Source organism: Hyperoodon ampullatus (assembly GCF_949752795.1).
Source record: "Hyperoodon ampullatus genome assembly, chromosome: 10".
Taxonomy (NCBI): domain Eukaryota; kingdom Metazoa; phylum Chordata; class Mammalia; order Artiodactyla; family Ziphiidae; genus Hyperoodon; species Hyperoodon ampullatus.
Window position 1 is genome coordinate 21,731,888 of NC_136923.1, and position 19,407 is coordinate 21,751,294.

Here is a 19,407-nt window from a genome sequence, read left to right on the forward strand (position 1 = left end):
TAGATCTTATTTGAAGAAACTCTAAGAAGCATTTTAATAACAAGTTAGGATTTTAAATAGTGTTTTGCTTACCAGGACAAAATTATTTTGACTTGTCGATACTTGTTAAAGGATGAAATTGGTAGATGTTACCTCATCTCTATAAGACTTAACAATTAGGTCTTGGTTCTCATGGTTTTCCATCTTCCAGGATAAACAAGGACTTCCTTGGTGGCTTGGAATCAGCTATAAAGGAATTGGCCAGTATGATTTGCAAGATAAGGTGAAACCTCGGAAAGTAAGTGTGAATCATTTCAGACACTTATGAGAACATTGAGCTGTTCTAGAGCTAGAAACATCACTTTAAGGGGCAACAAGCAATCTTGGGTAAAGAATTTTTGATTAGTGAAGTCCTAGGTTTAGAGAAGACTCAAGTTAAATGTGAAATACTTTTTATAATTCATTCATGCCCCATTTATACAGCAATTCCACGTCTGATCATTTATCCTAAGGAAGTAAAATTACACACAAAGATTTAACTACAAGGATGTTGATCACAACGTAGTTTACAAGTGCATACAATTAGGTTTCTGTTTTAAGTTAGTATGAGCATGATGATGTCATTTGTTTAATGAATTTTACATATATAAAAATATATACATGCATCCATACACATACGCATACATATACATATGTACATTGGATGGATAAACAAATGGGTGAATTGTAAAGACGTAAGTCAAAATTTTGGTGCTAGTTACCTCTCAGTGATACAGTTATAAGTAACCTTCTTTCTACTACTGCTGCTAGTTTTGCTTATCTTTGTTTCATAGTTTTCCACATTTAACATGTCTACTTTTTGTAGAGGACAGTAAGTTACGTGCTATTTATTAAAGGGTCACACTATCAGGTTTGGATTTTCCAGAGCTAATAAGTTACATTCTTGGCAATTTGATTATGAGGTTGTTCCTCTTGACCAAGCACAAGTGTACAATACTTTTTTGCCTATATAAGAAGTGATGAGTTCATGTAGATATCCATCTAGCTGCTCTGGCCTACTCAGTATTATAATGACATAAAGGCTTACCCATGCTGTTAGGTTTTGCCATGCTCCCTGTCCTCTGCTGCCATCCCTGGGAATCACAGCTGTGAAACAATGACCTATAATAACAGACCGTGGTCAGGCTGCCTGCTCTATCACACCCCGACATCACCGCCTTAAATAGCTCTTATCACTTCCATCTGTCTCTTGCTTTAATTTGTACTAGAAAAACAGCCATATTTTTCATAAAGTCAGGCCCTGGTCATAATACCACAAGCTCTTCATCTTCTAAGTGGCCTTTTAGCTTCAATCAGTACTTACAGTCTTCCTTTGAGTTTAGAGAATAAGCTACCCTTTTCTTCCCATTTTATGGTTGTGAAACTGGCACAGAAAACATGAAAGGGTGTTGCCCAGGACAAACCACAGCCCCCTTTGAATACCCATCCAGCTCTCCTGGATCAGACTAGCTGGGCACTGTGGCTTCTTATTGGGAATTATCAGTAAAAATAGGAAAGCATTATTTTTAACAAAAGATCCATCTGTGTGAGGCATGGTAAGTAAGCATTTGTGTAATCATACAATTAGAACTTGATCTGTATAATTTTGGCCCAGTGACCCAGATCAGTTGGAATACTTGATTTATAGGAGGAATACGAGTAATATTGGTTGTATTTGAAAACCTGTTTCTAAGACCAAATTTCTAATAATGTTAGAAATGATATGGGTGTACAGTTTTTCTTTACAGTTATATATTTTAATGTTTTTACCAAAAGTTTTAAATAGTCATTGGAAAAGAAACCAACAACAACAAAAAAGCACACACTACAGAAACGTCAATTGGGGCAGGAAGTTCTTCAGCAGTCCCCATCCCTCCCCTGTGATAATCACTGTCAAGAGAATGATACTGGTTTGTTTGTTTGTTTATGAATTTTATTTTGTTGTATTTTTTATTTTTTTTTTTATTGAAGTAGAGTTGATTTACAATATTGTGTTATTTCTGCTGTACAGCAAAGTGATTCAGTTATATATATACATAAACTCTTTTTCATATCCTTGTCCATTATGGTTTATCACAGGATATTGAATATAGTTCCCCATGCTTTACAGTAAGATCTTGTTGTCTATCCGTTCTATATATAATAGTTTGCATCTACTAACCCCAAACTCCCACTCCATCCCTCCTCCACCCCCACCCCACCCCAGTTGGCAACCACAAGTCTGTTCTCTACGTCTGTGAGTCTTGTTTCTTTTTTGTAGATAGGTTCGTTTGTGTCATATTTTAGATACCACAGATAAGTGATATCATATGGTATTTGTCTTTCTCTTTCTGACTTACTTCACTTAGTATGATAACCTCTAGCTGCATCCATGCTGCTACAAATGGCATTATTTCATTCTTTTTTATGGCAGAGTAGCATTCCATTGTATATATGTATCACATCTTCTTTATCCATTCATCTGTCATGGACATTTAGGTTGTTTCCATGTCTTGGCTGTTGTGAATAGTGGTGCTGTGAACATGGAGGTGCATGTATCTTTTTGCATTGTAGTTTTGTCTGGGTATATGCCCAGGAGTGGGATTGCTGGATCATATGGTAATTCTATTTTTAGTTTTCTGAGGAACCTCCATACTGTTTTCCATAGTGGCTGTTGATACTGCTTCATTTAGACTTTGTCAGCATGTATACTAAGCTTTTACAGAGAGAAAGAAATCTTACTATGTATACTATTCCATACTATGTCATATTTCTCCAAATCACTTCTAAAACAGATGTCTTTTTACTCTTTTTAAAGCTGACTAGTATTCCATGGTGTTGAAATACATAATTTATTTAACCAGTTCTCTCTTGATGGACATTTGGGTTGTTTCCATTGTGGGAAGAGTGGGTTGGAGCATAATGAATTTCAGCCAAGGCAAATAACTAGCCCCTATTATCTATTTTGTAAGATCATGTTTTCTTAAGGTAGACCTCATCCATGTTAACATTTTTTTTTTGGTAATTTATTTCTTCCCTGAATTTTACTTTAAGAAATAACATTTCTTTGGTTTTTCTGAATCTTGCATGTAAAATATAACTTAAATCAACTCACAAGTAATTTCTTAGCTGTTGTGGCTTGAGAAAATTGAGATTCTCACAGACTCTAAATGCATCTACTAAAAACAACCAGGCTTTCTTCCAAAATAATGGTGAATCAGAATCTACACAGTAAATATTGCTGTTAATTTCCTCTCAGTTGCTCATGACTCACAGGCCTTTCTTTACATTCACAGTTTCATAGAAATTGGTAAATATTGTTTGACACTGATCATAATCAGGTTTGCTTGTTCATTTCAGAGTCTAGACAATGATCAGAAGCCACTTCCTTTTTTCAATTTGCAAGAGTTTTTCTATTTCATTTTCAAGACATGCCATTCAGGTCGAAAGGGACCATAAACAGGCCATCTGGTGTCATAACTGTCTCGCTTTCTCTTTCCTGGTTATTTTCGCAGGTGTCCACTTTGTACCACTGTTTGCTTTCTCCTTGCTTCTTCTGTTAAACCTGACAATGGATTTTGCTTCCGTATCTTTATTTTTTCCTGTCTAGACAACTTAAGAGTTTCATTGGCAGGAGGATGTTCTAACGTCCCTGTCTTGGCTTAGTTGCACAAATAAGGGAATGCCTAACTTAAAGGGTCGTGAGCACTGACATATAAAAGGAGGCTTATGCTTCAGCTGTTTGCATGGACCTACGTTCCAGCAAGTTACCTATGGCTGGGCAGGAATGAAGGTCCTATTGCCAAACTGGAATGAAACAAATGCTGGAATGGGAGGTTGCGTAGATGCTCAGCCTCTTGAATCACATGCCTGCTGCATTATAATTACATGGCTTAAAAACAGGCCAGAAGGAGGAAGAATCACCCATGATAAGATGTCAAAAGTCTGTTTTGAAAAAGGGTTGGTCCGAGGTCCACAGGCTGAGGCCTCTGTCCTTTCCACAAAATGTCTATCAGTTATAGGGTCTGAATATTGGGGACTGTGTTTGTGTTACCTCCCAAAACACCCAGCAAAGGCTCTTCATGTGTACTGTCTATAAGGCTTTTGCCAGTCAGGGGGTTCGATTTGTTTGCAATCCACGTAGTATAATGCAACAGGGCAAGGGTTTGGGAAGCAATCCAAAGACTGTCTCTGATGTCATTTGCTGTGTGACCTTGGACATGTGGCTTAACCTCTCTTTAGCCTTAGTTTCCTCATCTGTACAATGGTAATGCCACCAACTACTAGGGTGGTTGTAAGAATTAATGAGATTATATTTAGTGTTGTGCCTGATACACAGTCATAACTCCATAAGTGGTAATTACTCATTTGTAGTGAGGGAGAGAGACAATAAAGAAAGGTATGAGAAATATTCTTGGATCACTGGTTAAGGTAGGAACCAATATTACTACAAACCCAGAGCCCTAGTGTCCCACATAAGAGTCCACACTCACATTTACTATTTTCAGAGACGAGTAAGCATTCTGCCCTTCCCAATTCATTAGCCACAATGCCCTAAGGTATGATGCAAATTAAGAGAAATTTTTTTAACTTCTGAGTTACAATCCACAAAAATTAAGGTATTAAAAAATCAGGTCATAAGCAGTTTTTCTTTTAAATCCTTCCTTTGTGCATGAAATGTGTCATTGCAAACTCTTAGGGAATGTGAAACATACCAGAACTCAACTTCAAATCATAGGATGTTCAAACTTAAAAACGATGAAGCTTTATTTAAAAAAGAAAAATTCATAATAAAAAATGTGAAAGAAAAAAAATAAAAAAATTTAAAAAAGAAAGATTCAAACACGTGCCTTCTAGGTTTTTATTGTTCATTCGGTATTTCAAGGAAAAATGTCTGTTCTTCACAAAGAAGTAGACAATAGGTCCGTGGCTGAGTAAAGTATTAGTATATGTCATGACTGACTTGTACCCCTCTAGCAAGTTATTTCCCTGGGGAAAACCAGAACCTGTCAGAGGTGGGAGGAAAAAAAATGACATGCTAGTCAAGGTGTTATAGGTAGACCATAGTAGGCTAAAATGATTTTCAAGATTAGTATCTTTCTGCATTATAAGACTAATAAAGTCTTGTGATACATGTCATTACCCCAGGGCATTTCAGGGTGGGAAAAAGGTCTTTAGCCATCAGTTAACTGATTTTTTAAAATTAATTGGAATTCCCAACTGCCTAGAGCAGACGAATTAAGTAACCAGCACAAACGTCTTCCTGTTTCCTTGTCATAAAAGTACAGGGCTCATTTCATTTAAACTCAGTGACTTGCTTATTTTTCTAAGCACGGCCATCTTGATCATTTCTAAACCCACCTTGCTTCCTCCACCACTGCCCCATCACCATGGACCTCGATTAGGATGCTGCTTCTAATGCTGCTTAAATTGTAGGTGAGGTTAACTATAGGAGAGAGGAGAGAATGTGTGCCGTCCAGCTGTATTATACTTTCTACATCAATACAAAATGAAGTATGATGTGCAGGGAGAAAAAGAATTACAGAATGTCACCCGGAGACCAGTCCATCCAGTCTCTACTTTGTAAAGTATATAATTAAGCTCCCGCCACACCAGGAATCAATTTGATTGTTAAAAACCTTCTACAGAGTCAGTGGGAGGAGAACTCCAACCCTATAGCGTGCATTTGAAATAAGAACCAGTCTGGCACTCCACTTACTGGTTGGCTGACCTGGAGCTGTCACTCAACCTTTTGGGTCTTTATTTTCTCAACTATCAAAATCAAAGAATTCTATCTACCTACCTCACAGATCATTATGTGGACCCAATGAGTTAGTGAATTCTTTCACTGACTATATATTTTTCTTTTCTTGTTTTAAATTTATTTATTTTTTATTGAAGTATAGTTGATTTACAGTGTTGTGTTACTTTCATGTTTACAGCAAAGTGATTCAGTTACACACATATATATATATATTTTTTTCCGATTCTTTTCCCATATAGGTTATTACAAAATACTGAGTACAGTTCTCTGTGCTATCCAGTAGGTCCTTGTTGGTTATCTATTTTTTATATAGTAGTGTGTATATGTTAATCCCAAACTCCTAATTTATCCCTCTCCCTGCCCCTTTTCCATAGACACAGAAAACAAATTTATGGTTAATTATTTTTCCCTCACACCATACTCTAATTTATAGAAAGTTTACTGGGCAGCATAGGCATTTGTCTTTTCCTCCTGTAGTTAATCACTATTAGAATTTGAAGCAGTTCTTCTAAAACAGGGAACTCTCAGAGAATTGGATGGGCATTGCTAAGTCTCCATTTCCATCTCATGACCGGTAGGCAGATGGAAAGAAGCCAAGGCGAGCAGCCTTATTCATAAAATCACCAAGTTTAGGGACTCCCGTGGTGGTCCAGTGGTTAAGAATCTGCCTTCCAATGCAGGGGACGCAGGTTCAATTCCTCGTCGGGGAACTAAGATCCCACATGCCTCAGGGCAACTAAGTCCACACGCCACAACTAGAGAGCCCATTCGCCGCAACAAAAGATCCCACGTGCCACAACGAAAGATCCCGCGTGCCGCAACTAAGACCCAACACAGCCAAATAAATAAATAAAATATTTTTTTTAAAAAAAGGTTTAAAGAAAAAATCACCAAGTCTAACTGCAAAGGAGGCTGGGCAGTGTATACTCTAGGTGGGTGTTCACGGACAAAGCCATCACTCAAGGTGTTTTGTTAGAAGGAAAAATAGATCCTGAGGGTGATAAGTAGTTCCTGTCACTCTCTGTTTGTTTGCTTGGAAGTCTTACAAGGGGATGGTAAACAAACAAGTGAGCAGAGAATGAAGACATAATTATAAATTTTGAATAGTCTCTGATGGAAACAAATGAGACGGAGGGACAAACATGGGATGGGTAGGGATGTTTCAGGTGTTCAGGCAAAGCCTCTCTGAGAAAGGTGACATTTAAGCTGAGACCTGAAGTGGGAGAAGGAGCCAGGCTTAAAACCAAAGAATGGGTTGGCATGTTCATGTCAGAGAACAGTGTATGCTGATGGGAGGGGGGTGGGAACGTTATAAAAACTGAGAGACCCCTACAGCTAGAGCTTAAAGAGTGAGTGTGTTCCCTGTAGAAACTGAAGGTGATGATTGAAAAAGAGGAAAGGGCTGCTGATCAGGCAAAACCATTAGATTTCATTATTTCAGCTGTTACTCTGTTTCTCTAGGCATTTACCAAATGGCTGAATTGTTGGCACAGAAAAATGAAAGATAGCTGTCTAATAGGATTGACCAGTCCAAATGCAGAGAAAGCCAGTTAGTACATAAAGCATGGTGAAAAATTTTTCTATCACGGGGCATAAACAGTAAAGTTTTCTTCATTCTGTACTTATAACCAAAGATCGGTTTGGTTTTAATTCATTCATCCTTCAGGAGCAAATCTCTTAACAAAGTGCAATGTACTCTGATATTTTTCCAAAAAAAAAAAATAATAATGAGCCCATTCTGTCTGCAAGTGCCCTATAGTACTCTATATATATTTTTTAAGATTTATTTATTATTTATTTATTTAACTTATTTTTGGCTGCGTTGGGTCTTTTTTTTTTTTTTTTTTTTGGGGGGTAATTACAATGATTTTATTCTGCATTTATCTTTAGTTTATTTCAAGCAAAAAGGAGTGTTTTCCATATCAAGAGACATGCATATATGTGTGTCTTCCATGCTATTTCTTTTCAATAAGTTGCTTTCATTGCAAATTAAAAGAAATGGAGTTCAGCTCCCTGGTGACCTAGGAGAAAAAAAAAAGCAAGAACTAGAATATTATTACTTATTAACAGTGAGGCTCTTGTCATGTATTATCTCAATCACTTTTTATATTAATGATACAGGTAGGTACTTATTGTTGCTTTCAAGTTATATGGGGAAACAGGGTCAGAGAGGGTCAGGTCCATGGTCATATAGTTAGTAGAGGACAAACACAGTATTTCAACCCAAGTCTGTGCTCTGAATCCAGATGTACATGACATTGTAGGGAATACTCCCAAAGGGTAGGGTCTTTACCTTTCAAACTAAAAAACTAGAATAATCACAATTATAACTGTAGGGAACAGTGTTTTAAATGAATAGGATCTATATTTCCTATGATGAACGATGATCTCAGAGTCACTTGGAGGCACTGAAAAAAAGCAGAAATGAATCCAAATTCTAGGTGTTCTAGCTGTTGGGACTCTGTTCTTTCTCCAGACACTGTGGTTGGCACCTTCACTGTGGATTTTTTTTACAATATAGGACCAGGGAGGGTCAGACTGTGGCCTGCACTCCTGCAATACCCAGCCATCTGCCCTGCCGTCTGAGGTACTAGGGCGGTTGTCTTCTTCCTGGAGTCATTTCACTGCTCAGGCCTGAAGGTCGCTGCGGCGCCAGCCAAAGGCTTTGGAGCCCACGTTGGTGGGTATGAAGTTGTTCTTAACCACACTCTCAGACCTGCTCAGCCAGCCCGCCATCTTATGGGTCACACAGGTCGCAGTGTTACAGGATCTCTTCTGGGCAGTGATGCTGAAGCCCTCCTGTCTCTTGCTTCAGCTCACGGGCCTTCATCTGCACATAATCGTTCATCACTGCAGCCAGTAGGAGGCGCATTTCCTTATTGGTGAGTGTAGTGGGATCAAAGCCATTCTCCAAGGCGCACCTGCCTGGTTCAGGACCAGAATGCTGAGGACCAGGAACAGGGGGAACTTCCAGAAGCCCATGGCACCTTTCTGATGCTGCTCCTCAGGATGAGTCTTTGAGGGACGGTTTTCAAAGGGCAAGAAAGAGGCTCTCACTGCTGCACTCTTCTCTATTGTAAGTGTTACCATTCTGCACACAGAAATGTCATAGAGCCCTAGACAGGGTATTCACATTTCTCCAGACACCCATTCCACCCTGCATACTGAAGATGGGATCCTTGCCATGAAACAGTGAAATCTTTCAGTTCATCTTCCACAAAACATCCTCGTTGTGATCAAATCCATAGACAAACATTATCGATTGTTTTCTGTCACTGTAAGAGCAAATGTAGGGAGCTGTTTCTCTTTTCTGAGCACATTTTGGAGGCTGGGAAATCCAAGATCAAGGTACTGGCAGATTTGGTGTCTGGTGAGAGCCCACTTGCTGGTTCATACATAGATGGCTGTCTTCTGTCATGGCAGAGGGCTGCGTTGGGTCTTAGTTGCAGCATGCAGGGCCTTCGTTGAGGTGTGCGGGATCTTTCGTTGTGGCACATGGGCCTCTCTGTAGTTGTGGCGTGCAGATTTTCTCTTCTCTAGTTGTGGCGCCCAGGCTCCAGAGCACGTGGGCTCTGTAGTTTGCGGCACAGGGGCTCTAGCTGAGGTGCGCCAGCGCAGTAGTTGTGACCCGCGGGCTTAGTTTCCCCGCGGCATGTGGGATCTTAGTTCCCCGACCAGGGATCGAACCCGAATCCCCTGCATTGGAAGGTGGTTAACCACTGGACCACTGGGGAAGTCCCCTACTTTATATTCTTTATCTCGTTTAAGGAAAAAGCCCAGTCCCAGTCATCAAGGACCTGACAACCCATCTGGAAAGACAAAATCATGTTCAAAATTAGAGATTTTTATTGAAAATATTTAATAAGCAGATTAGGTACCAACCTGTGAGGAAGGATGCCAGCTGTAAACATCCAGAAGAGCCATGTAGGTGTCTCTGAGCGACAGGTCAGCCCTGGTTATACCAGATACGTGCAGTGAGCACGCTATTGCAAGTACTAACATAAGTCATTAGATCAGCTCTGAGAGGTTAGAGATTTGGCCACAGAGGGAATTTATATGAGGTGACATCCTCTTAGATGGTCAGATTTTTATATCATGCATTTTCTGATACCCAGGACATCTTTGTCTAAACATTTCCAAAAATACTCAGAATGTTTCACTCCTTGTGTTTAAGACCTGATGTTTTATGTGTGAAGGGTTACATCACATCTGAAAAAGTAATTTTCTCTACCTGAGTGTGTACCATTTGGTGTGTTCCTGGGCATTGAGAGCATGGCCTCTTGTAGTCTGATCAGTTGTTCTAAGTCCTACTGGGAGGGAATATTTGCATTTAGAAAACAATCCAGACATCTATTTGTTCCTAAAGACATACCTAGTTGAGAAAAAGAGAAATCCAAAATTCATTATTTTATAGCAAAAATTTTATCTTCTTCATCAACACACTTCACCCACCAAAGCATAGTTATGTCACCAGAAATTATCCTCTGAGTCAGGTGTTCTCATTCTCTGCGCTGTTTATGTTTTGGGCCAGATCATTTTGTCCTGAGCATGGTCTGATATTCAGCAGCATCCCTGGCCTCTAACCGCAAGATGCTAGTAGCAGCCTCCCCTCCAGTATTATAAACCAGAAATGTCTCCAGATATGGCCAGATGTTCTGGGAGTTGTGGGTGAGGGTGGGAAGTGAAGAGAAATCATCATTGGTGGAGAACCGCTAGTCTAAGTAAAATATGAGAGACTCAGAGTTCTTTTCTGAAAATGGCTGCCGTAATTGCTGCCATTTTCTTCCTATGAGGTTGAACTGGGAATTACTCTTTTTTTCTTTCTTTTTTGGTTAACATAACAAATCTCCATAGAATACTCTTCCCAAGTAAGAAAGGCAGGATAGTGTGCTCTGGTAACTGGGGAATTTGGAGCCATGGTTGTGCTTGGGTGTGAATCCCAGATCTGCCCCTATTTAACTTTGGGACCTTGGCCAATTAAACCTCTCTGAGCCTCAGTTTTCTCTTCTTTGAAATGGGGCTAAATGTAGTACCTTCCCATAAGGTTGTTGGGAAGACTTATTCTCAGTCACATAAATATTTGGTCGAAAGATGGCTAGCTAGATAGAAGGTAGGTCAATTGGCTTTCTCAAAGCTCATCATCCTGCAAAATTCTAATTTTCTGGTACTCCAGGAGGCAAAAGAGATCTGCTAGCTGGCTTGTGGGTACTAACAGTATACTCATCAAGTGTAACTTTTTTAAAATGAAAAAAGAATAAATCAATAATACAGTGATCTTGTTTTGCATCAAGTTACAGCAGGGGAATCACCCTATGTGAGTCATTTGATATACAGTCATACACCACGCTGCTACTATCCCAAATTTAGTCATTTCCAAGTGAATTTGCAGTTAAATGACTAACCTGTATTATAAGTTCTATTACAAAAAAAATCAAGCCTCTGATGATGTCTTTCCTGTCATTGCCTAGTGTTAAACCTTTGGGTGCTGTCTACTTTCAATCCATTAAGATTCAAAGAGACAGTGCATCCTTTCTGTCCAAGACTTTTCCTTGTCTTTCACTACCCCAAAGGTCCCCCTTGGTGGTAGTGGGTCACACTCCTCAGCATTTTTGTACATGCTAGGGCATGTCTCTTCTTTTCTGGGTACTCCAGTCAGGAGGGAGCTTGCTAGCTTGCTGCCATTGCGTCTCTCTGTGGGCGTGCCTTTGACCCATTCTCATGTCCCTCCTCTATGACCTCTGTGATACAGGAACAGTGAACAGATTCCCTACCTAGAGGGTGTATCAGGAAACCACCAATGAAATCAACAGAGATACAGTAGTTTTTACAGAGACTGAAGCTCATAGAATTGTAAATCTGAGAGACACGGAAGTGTCAACAGAATAACTTGGCTGTTTCTCATCAGTGGAAAGACAGATATGGGATCCAGACAGCAGTTTCTAGTTCTCTCTCTGCTGTTAAGTGGCTCTCCTCCATCTTCAGAAGAGATGATAAAATAAGGGAATTGGACTGAGGGTCCTTCCTAAAAGATGCAGCTAGCTTTACCGCTTACTAAATGTTGATTCTGAGCCAGGCACTGTGCTAAGTGCTTCATAAACATAATCTCACTAAACCCTTCCAACAACCCTCTGAGGCAGGCATTGTTGGTCCCATTTTACAGATGAGGAAACTGAGACTCAAGAAAGTTAAGCAACTTGCCAAATAAAGCACATGTGGTGAAATCAGCATGTAAACCAAGGCAATCTGATGTGGTCCAGTTGGTTCAGGTAAGCCTGAACCACAAGGCTGAATCACAAGGAAGGGGACCTGGCTATTATTTGCCAACAAGAACAGGACCTCACGCATAGAAGGTGGACAAGAAATATTTGTTAATTGAAGAGGAATGTGTAAAGGACTCCAAGAGCTACTTACGTATGTGACTCCCGGTTTCCTAAAAGTTCCTCTGCTTTTCCTTATGGTCTTTTTTCCTAAAGTTTGACAGTGGCCTCAGACGTTTAGGAACCAGTGTGATTGTAGCATAGGAAGGGGAAAGAGGTGATTTCTTCCAGTTCTTTAAGGCTGTAATAGTGGGTGGCTATCAGTAACTAAATATTGAGGTTTATTTAGTTTTCAACAAAATGGCTTAAATATTCAACCCATGCATCTCATTAAATAGAGTGTAATAACGTGTGGCAAATTATTCGAAAACCGTCAACTTCCTTTACATCTAAGGATAAAGACTATGGCATTTTACACACGTTCACTTTTTTTTTTTTTTTTTTTTTTTTTTTTTTGCATTACGTGGGCTTCTCACTGCTGTGGCCTCTCCCGTTGCGGAGCACAGGCTCTGGACGCGCAGGCCCAGCAGCCATGGCTCACGGGCCTAGCCGCTCCGCGGCATGTGGGATCTTCCCAGACCGGGGCACGAACCCGTGTCCCCTGCATCGGCAGGCGGACTCTCAACCACTGCGCCACCAGGGAAGCCCCACGTTCACTTTTAAAATAAGATTTGATTCAGCTTTGGTTTTCTGTGTCAGTTATTAAATTTTTGACACTTTCTTTTTTTAAGACAAGGTGATTTGTGACCTAAGGAAACCTTCTCTTCCTGTTGTAGTTTTTTTGATTATCTCTTTGTTACTATCATTGTTCACCTTGCTCCTCTTTGACTTTTTTTGTTTTATCTCTGTTTATTTATTTTGTAATCTCAAAGTTAATCCAGGCTATTATTCACCTCTTGCTATCTACTTCCTTCTTTTGATGCTAAAGGGCAAAACTAATCATTCTAGATCAGAGTAGAGTGGAAAGAAGTCCCAAGACGTCATTTATGGTTTTATTGTCGCCATGCAAGTATTCCCTTTCATTACTAACACCATGAATTCTAAACACAACACAATTTCAGACTCCTACCTCCTAGTGAGTCCTACATAAACAACAATAAATACTAATCAATGATGGTCATCATGCTTGTTTAATGATCACTTTAGAAAACAGTCCAGGTTCATGCTCATAACTCTGTCTTGCAAAGCAAATAAAAGCCCTCTTCTCCTACCCCCCCACCCCCAAATCTCCAAGAGTGGGAATTCTGTCTTGGGCAAATTTTTTTTTTCTGTTTTAATACAAAAATTACAAATTTTTTTTTTAATTTTTTTAAGATGTTGGGGGTAGGAGTTTATTAATTTATTAATTTATTTTTGCTGTGTTGGGTCTTCATTTCTGTGCGAGGGCTTTCTCTAGTTGTGGCAAGCGGGGGCCACTCTTCATCGCAGTGCGCGGACCTCTCACTCTTGCGGCCTCTCTTGTTGCGGAGCACAGGCTCCAGACGCGCAGGCTCAGTAGTTGTGGCTCACGGGCCTAGTTGCTCCGTGGCATGTGGGATCCTCCCAGACCAGGGCTCGAACCCGTGTCCCCTCCATTAGCAAGCAGATTCTCAACCACTGTGCCACCAGGGAAGCCCTACAAATTTTATTTATACATACACATTCATATAATATAATATATATAATAGTCTTGTTCTATCCTGTAAGACATCATACCCTATAATAGTCCTACTCTGTATGGGCACCAGTGTTCTCCAAACAGTGGAGAATGTGAAGCATACTTTGCTCCCTTCTACCTTCCTTTGAATTTTGTTCTTTTTGCTTAAATGGTTTCTTGTAACCATTCTTCATCTTTCAGGTGATTTAGAGTATTCCTTATATGTCAGGCCATTTCTCTCTCTTTCTTTTCTTTTCTTTCTTTTTTTTTCCTTTGGCTGTGCTGCATGGCTTAGCTTGCAGGGATCTTAGTTCCCCGACCAGGGATTGAACCCCGGGCCAACAGCAGTGAAAGCGCTGAATCCTAACCACTAGACCGCCAGGGAATTCCCTGTCAGGCCATTTCTGTAATACAGAGACCCCAACAAGTCAGGTCAGCCTGGTGGATATTTCTTTGGCATTTTCCTATTATCCTTCTGTTGGTCCAAAGTCTTGAATGATTTTGACCAGAGGGGGGCCTTTTATTTACCCTTTAAGGAAAACACTTAAGGACAAAAAGGACAGGAATGAAGATCGGACAGCTGCCTGCTATGTGCCAGGTGCTGTCCTAGGCGTGTTGCGTGAGCAATGGAATCCACTTTACCTCGGCTCCATTGCCATTTTCAGAGCCTTATCCTGCTCTCTGAGATGGAGAACTCCAAGATAATTTAAAAGCACAATAGAAGAATATTTCAGAAATTTCAAAAGAAGAACTAGCTTATTTCCAGCTGCCAGCTAGATCAAGAGCAACTACAATTAGAAGTGTTTTCTTAGCAACTTCAAACATTGATAAAAATCACAAAGGTAATACATGCCTAAAATAGAGGCCTCCCAAATGGTTAGGGAGTGGAAATCTCACTCTTGTATGAAACAGACCAACCTTTGTTCATTTTATACAAACTTCTGTTATTTTAATTTTTAGAAATTAAAAAAATACAGGAATACCAAGAATGTGACTACACCTGCATAACCACTTAAATTGACGATTACTAATATTTTGTTATATTTACTTCATCTTATTTTTATTAATGAAGTAAATCAAACATGACTGGTAACATTGAAGTTTTCTGTGCCACTTACCCCTCATACATTCTACCGTCCCCAACCGCTATCACGAAGGAAGCTTGTGCCATTCCTCTTCAGTTTTATACTCTTACAGGCACATATATGAAATTACATTTTGCAAAAGCTTTCCCGGGATCGAACCTGGGCGATAGCAGTGAAAGCACCAAGTCCTAAACCCACTGGATCTCCAGGGAATTCCCTGCAAAAACTTAAGATTTCAGGTGGGGAAGTGGCTTTGGCTTTCTGACTTAAAAATGCAGTCTCATTCCCATAACTTCGTTTGCAAACCAGTTGCCATCTAATTATTTCACTCTTTAAATTAGCTGAAACCCTTCACCTTTTAAGTAGGGTTTTTGCTTGCAGGGGGACCGTCTGCTGTCCGTCTGCTGGCAAAAGCGCTAGTATTTCATGTTTGTAAGTGATAAGAGGGGGAGGTGGCGGCTTTCAGAGATCAGGTTTCAAGTCTGGCCCTGGTTTTATGTGTGTGGGAATGGACGCAAAGGAAAACACAGCTGAGCTGCATTGTGGCTCTTCCTGTCAAACCTGTTCGCGTCCAGGGTGAGTAGAATGGGGGAGCAATGTCTCCCTCACCCAGCCTCTAGTGAAGTTTATGCCTGGATTCAAAGCAGCTTACTTCCCAGGAAACAACCATCTGAATCTACCCTGTACCCCATTTGAAAAATGTGTCTCTGTCCTGGGAAAATCTGCTAGAGAGAACTTGGCTGTCCTCTTCCTGATCAAAGAAGGAGTGGAACTGGGGTGATGTCACTCGGTGGAGTTAGTGATGTCAGTAGGGTGTCAGCCGTGGGAGGCTCGGTTTGTGAAATTGAGTTACACCTAAGTGTCTTAGGAAACTCCATTCAGAACTCACCGGAGCTGCCTGGCCAGGACGAGGGGGAGGGAGAGAGCACCTCGGACTTTTCCTTCCCATTTCTTTCCCACTTTTGGAACCTTGGGATTAAAAGAAATGAAAGCCTCAAACCTATGGACGTTTTAGAAAACCGGTATGTAGCTTTAAACTCTTACAAATTCCTCTTTCTACCTGGGTGATGGTTGAAGTTACAGACACTACGTGTTCAGACCATGAAGGGCTGTGTTCTTAGTGGGTGCTGGTTTATTTTACTCCGTTTGGGACTGGGGGGCCAGTTTGAAAACGTCTGTCTTCCAGCTATAGGTACACAGGAACCTTTAGCTCGTGCTGTTGCTCTACATGAGGTTTACATGTTGGTGAAAAGTCTTGGTTCCTGGACCCCAGGAAATGGTTTTGCTGATCATGCATTGCAGAGGAGTTACTATCTTGATGATTAAAATGCTTTTTGAAGATTCTCTGGACATAATTTAAAAATCCAGCCGAAGTCTAATAATGGAATGAAATCGCTGTGCTAGTATTTCTCTGATCATCAAGACTGGGATGGAGAAAAGAAATTCAACTATGACATCAAAGTTAAAAGGACAAGCAGGGGCTCAGGTTAACGTGAGGGGTTGGGAATGAACCCAGAAAGTGCAGCGGGGCACACTCAGTTCTGTGAATGAGCTGCTTTTCACAAGTTATTTAGATTTCAGATGCCCACTGCCAGTAAGTAAGTTCTGTTTCTCCCAACCAACTGGCAAATAACACCCAGTGTAGCATTAGAATGTCAACAGTAGAAATGGGTTCTATTTACAAAAGCTGGAGGCTCTAGCTCAGAAACCAAGCGGTCAGTGTCAGCGTTCAGTCCCACCCTACCCTGCCTCCAATTCCAAATGCTCAGTTTCTGTCCCATTTAGAGGAACTCTTGTAGGCGGGAAACTGGTATCTCGGAGAATCACCCCTGCTTGGGGTTCCATTTTACTTTCACTTTGCATTCTTTTGAATTTAATCTGTGGTCTTATTGAGACATCCCTTTGAATTTCTTTCCATTTAAGTATGAAGTCAACGTCTTTGATCAGAAGGCATGGGCTTACTGGAATCTACGATTTCCTTACCCTTTTATTTAGTTGAGTCAGAGGAAAAATAGTATGCATGTTCCCCACAGTTGCCTGGTTTTATTGTTCAGGGAAGATTGAGGAGGTGAAGATTACCATCAGAGAAAGATTTCAGGTTATAGTTGGTTTGTAAAAAGACTGCATTACATATTCGTGCCTAATCTTAGTGCTTAATTCTTAATCTTCTCAGTCTTAATTCTTGATTTTTTCATTATTAAGCTGATTTCTAGATTTAGTAAAAGTTAACATTAATTAAAGCTGTGTGGCTTTTCTGTTTTCTTCATTTCTTAGTTATTCCAGTGGAAACAGCTGGAGAACTTATATTTCCGTGAGAAAAAGTTTGCTGTTGAAGTTCACGATCCACGGAGGTGAGGATCACAGCCTTTTTTCTGTATGAGCCTGGTGACTATCCAGATATGATGCTCTGAATATTCATGTGCACGTGTTTTCATTTCTCTTGGGTATATATCTACGATTGGAATTGCTTGATCAAATGGTAACTCTTTCTTTAACCTTTTGAGGAACTGCCAGATTGTTTCCAAAGAGGCTACACACCCTTTTACATTCCCACCAGCAATGTGCATGGTTTCATTTTCTCCACATTCTCCCTAACACTTGTTATTTTTAGGTGTGTGTGTGAGAGAGAGAGAGAGAGAATAGCCATCCTGGTGGTGTGCAGTGATAAGCTCATACTGCTTTGAATTTGCATGCTGAGCATCTTTTCACGGGCTCATTGGCCGCTTGTATATCTACTTTAGAGAAATGTCTATTCGGATCCTTTGCTCATTTTCCAGTTTGGTATTCTTGGTCCCTTAAATAAAAAGTTGCTAAATTATCTACATGAATTGAAGTCAGGATGTAGGCTCTCCAAGTTCCTCAGAGGAATTCCTTATCGGCCCTCAGCGGTTGCTTTTCAGATAAGTTTATGGATATTTGGAGGTCTGAGGGATGGAGGAAACAGCTGTGACGAAAAGATGACCCAAAGAGATAAGGCAAATTCCTACAAAGAACATTGGTGCCCTTCTCCCACCCCCACCCCTGCTCAGTGTCTGCTTTCCCCCCATCTTTCTCTCTCTTGCTGTCTCCTTACTCTGACCCTCTCTCCTCTTTTCATCTGGTGCATAAGCAGTACTCTGGACCAGTTCTGGACGTGCATCATATTATTATGTTCATCCTCTGGTAGTGCCAGAGCCAGACAATTCTACCTAGACCTGAGATGCTCTCTTACCTTCAGGAAGGTGCTGATCACACAGATCCTGGTTGCTTTGTCTTTAAAATATTATCACATTTATTCCCGCCTTCTTGTGATGATCGCACATCCTATGGTCTTTAACTAAATGCTTTTATTACAGCCTCTAATGTGGCTAATTCTCATCTGCTGCTTTTTTTAATATTTAATTTCTATTATTTCCAATATCATGCTTCTACACAGCATGCAGAATGTGTGTATTTATGCACATGACCACACTAGACTTAGGTTTTTCTAAAATATTATACGGTTGGTATATTAGTTAGTAATCATTTTCCTTTTTAAATTAATTTATTTTTTAATTTTTATTTTATATTGGAGCATAGTTGATTAACGATGCTGTATGAGTTTCAGGTGTACAGCAAAGTGATTCAGTTATACATATACATGTTTCTGTTCTTTTTCAAATTCTCTTCCTATTTTCTCATCTGCTTTTGAGTGTGTGAATGTGTTGCTTGATATGCTGCTTTTACAGAGAGCTATTACCCAGGTGGGATTGGTTTTCTCATAAAAGGAGAAAATCAGAAGCTTGGCCCCTGACAGCAAAAGAGTATGACAGAGCCAAAACAATTAAGGGGAAGCTTTGTTACAACATTACCCACTGGGTACATTTTATGTTGTGCTGGGCCAGAGACAGATCGTTTGAGTGCTTTCCTTAATCTTTCAGGATTTCGGTATCCAGAAGAACCTTTGGGCAAAGTGGCCTCTTTGTGCAAACGTGGTATGCGAACTCTTCTCTCATCAAGTCCATCTGGGTAATGGCAATTAGTCAGCATCAGTTTTACTTGGACCGGAAGCAAAGCAAAGTAAGTAACTAGAAGCATTTCTATAAGGACAGGGTCCTGTCCCTCACTGGCTTTGTGTTCTCAAGATAAGCTTTCTCAGAAAAGATGCAAGCACATGGGTTTTTGTTCCCCGAGTTTTGTTTTTTTTAAGTTTTACTACCAATTGTTTTAATTTTTCTTACATTTAAAAAAATGGGGGCCTCCCTGGTGGCGCAGTGGTTGAGAGTCCGCCTGCCGATGCAGGGGATACGGGTTCGTGCCCCGGTCCGGGAGGATCCCATATGCCACGGAGCGGCTGGGCCCGTGAGCCATGGCCGCTGAGCCTGCGCATCCGGAGCCTGTGCTCCGCAACGGGAGAGGCCACAACAGTGAGAGGCCCGCATACTGCAAAAAAAAAAAAAAAAAAAAAAAATGGGCAACATATAACCTGATCTGAAAACTGTAAGATTTGCCAGCTTTTTGGCATGCATGTATGTGTGTACACTCAGGATGTTTTAATGTTAATGATTGAACTATACCATGAGAAAGAATCATGCCTAGTTACTAAAACATTTTAACTGCAAAGCTGAAATCTTATGTTTTTGTTCTGAA

At 40.4% G+C, this 19,407-nt stretch overlaps 1 protein-coding gene and 1 pseudogene across 2 annotated transcripts in view; one reads left to right on the top strand and one right to left on the bottom strand.

Moving 5' to 3' along the window:
• FRMD4B (FERM domain containing 4B) overlaps positions 1-19,407 on the top strand; it is a gene marked incomplete at both ends in the record, with an annotated part of 179,538 nt that overhangs the window by 138,965 nt on the left and 21,166 nt on the right. Inside the window, 3 exons of the mRNA XM_079712814.1 lie at positions 191-277; positions 17,074-17,150; positions 18,699-18,837. Of these exons, the coding sequence (XP_079568940.1) occupies positions 191-277; positions 17,074-17,150; positions 18,699-18,837 (303 nt within the window). The remainder of the gene's footprint in view (positions 1-190; positions 278-17,073; positions 17,151-18,698; positions 18,838-19,407) is intronic.
• Positions 8,390-8,743, bottom strand: LOC307059524 (calcitonin receptor-stimulating peptide 2-like; annotated as a pseudogene). The gene has a single exon. The product of its transcript is annotated as a calcitonin receptor-stimulating peptide 2-like (transcript).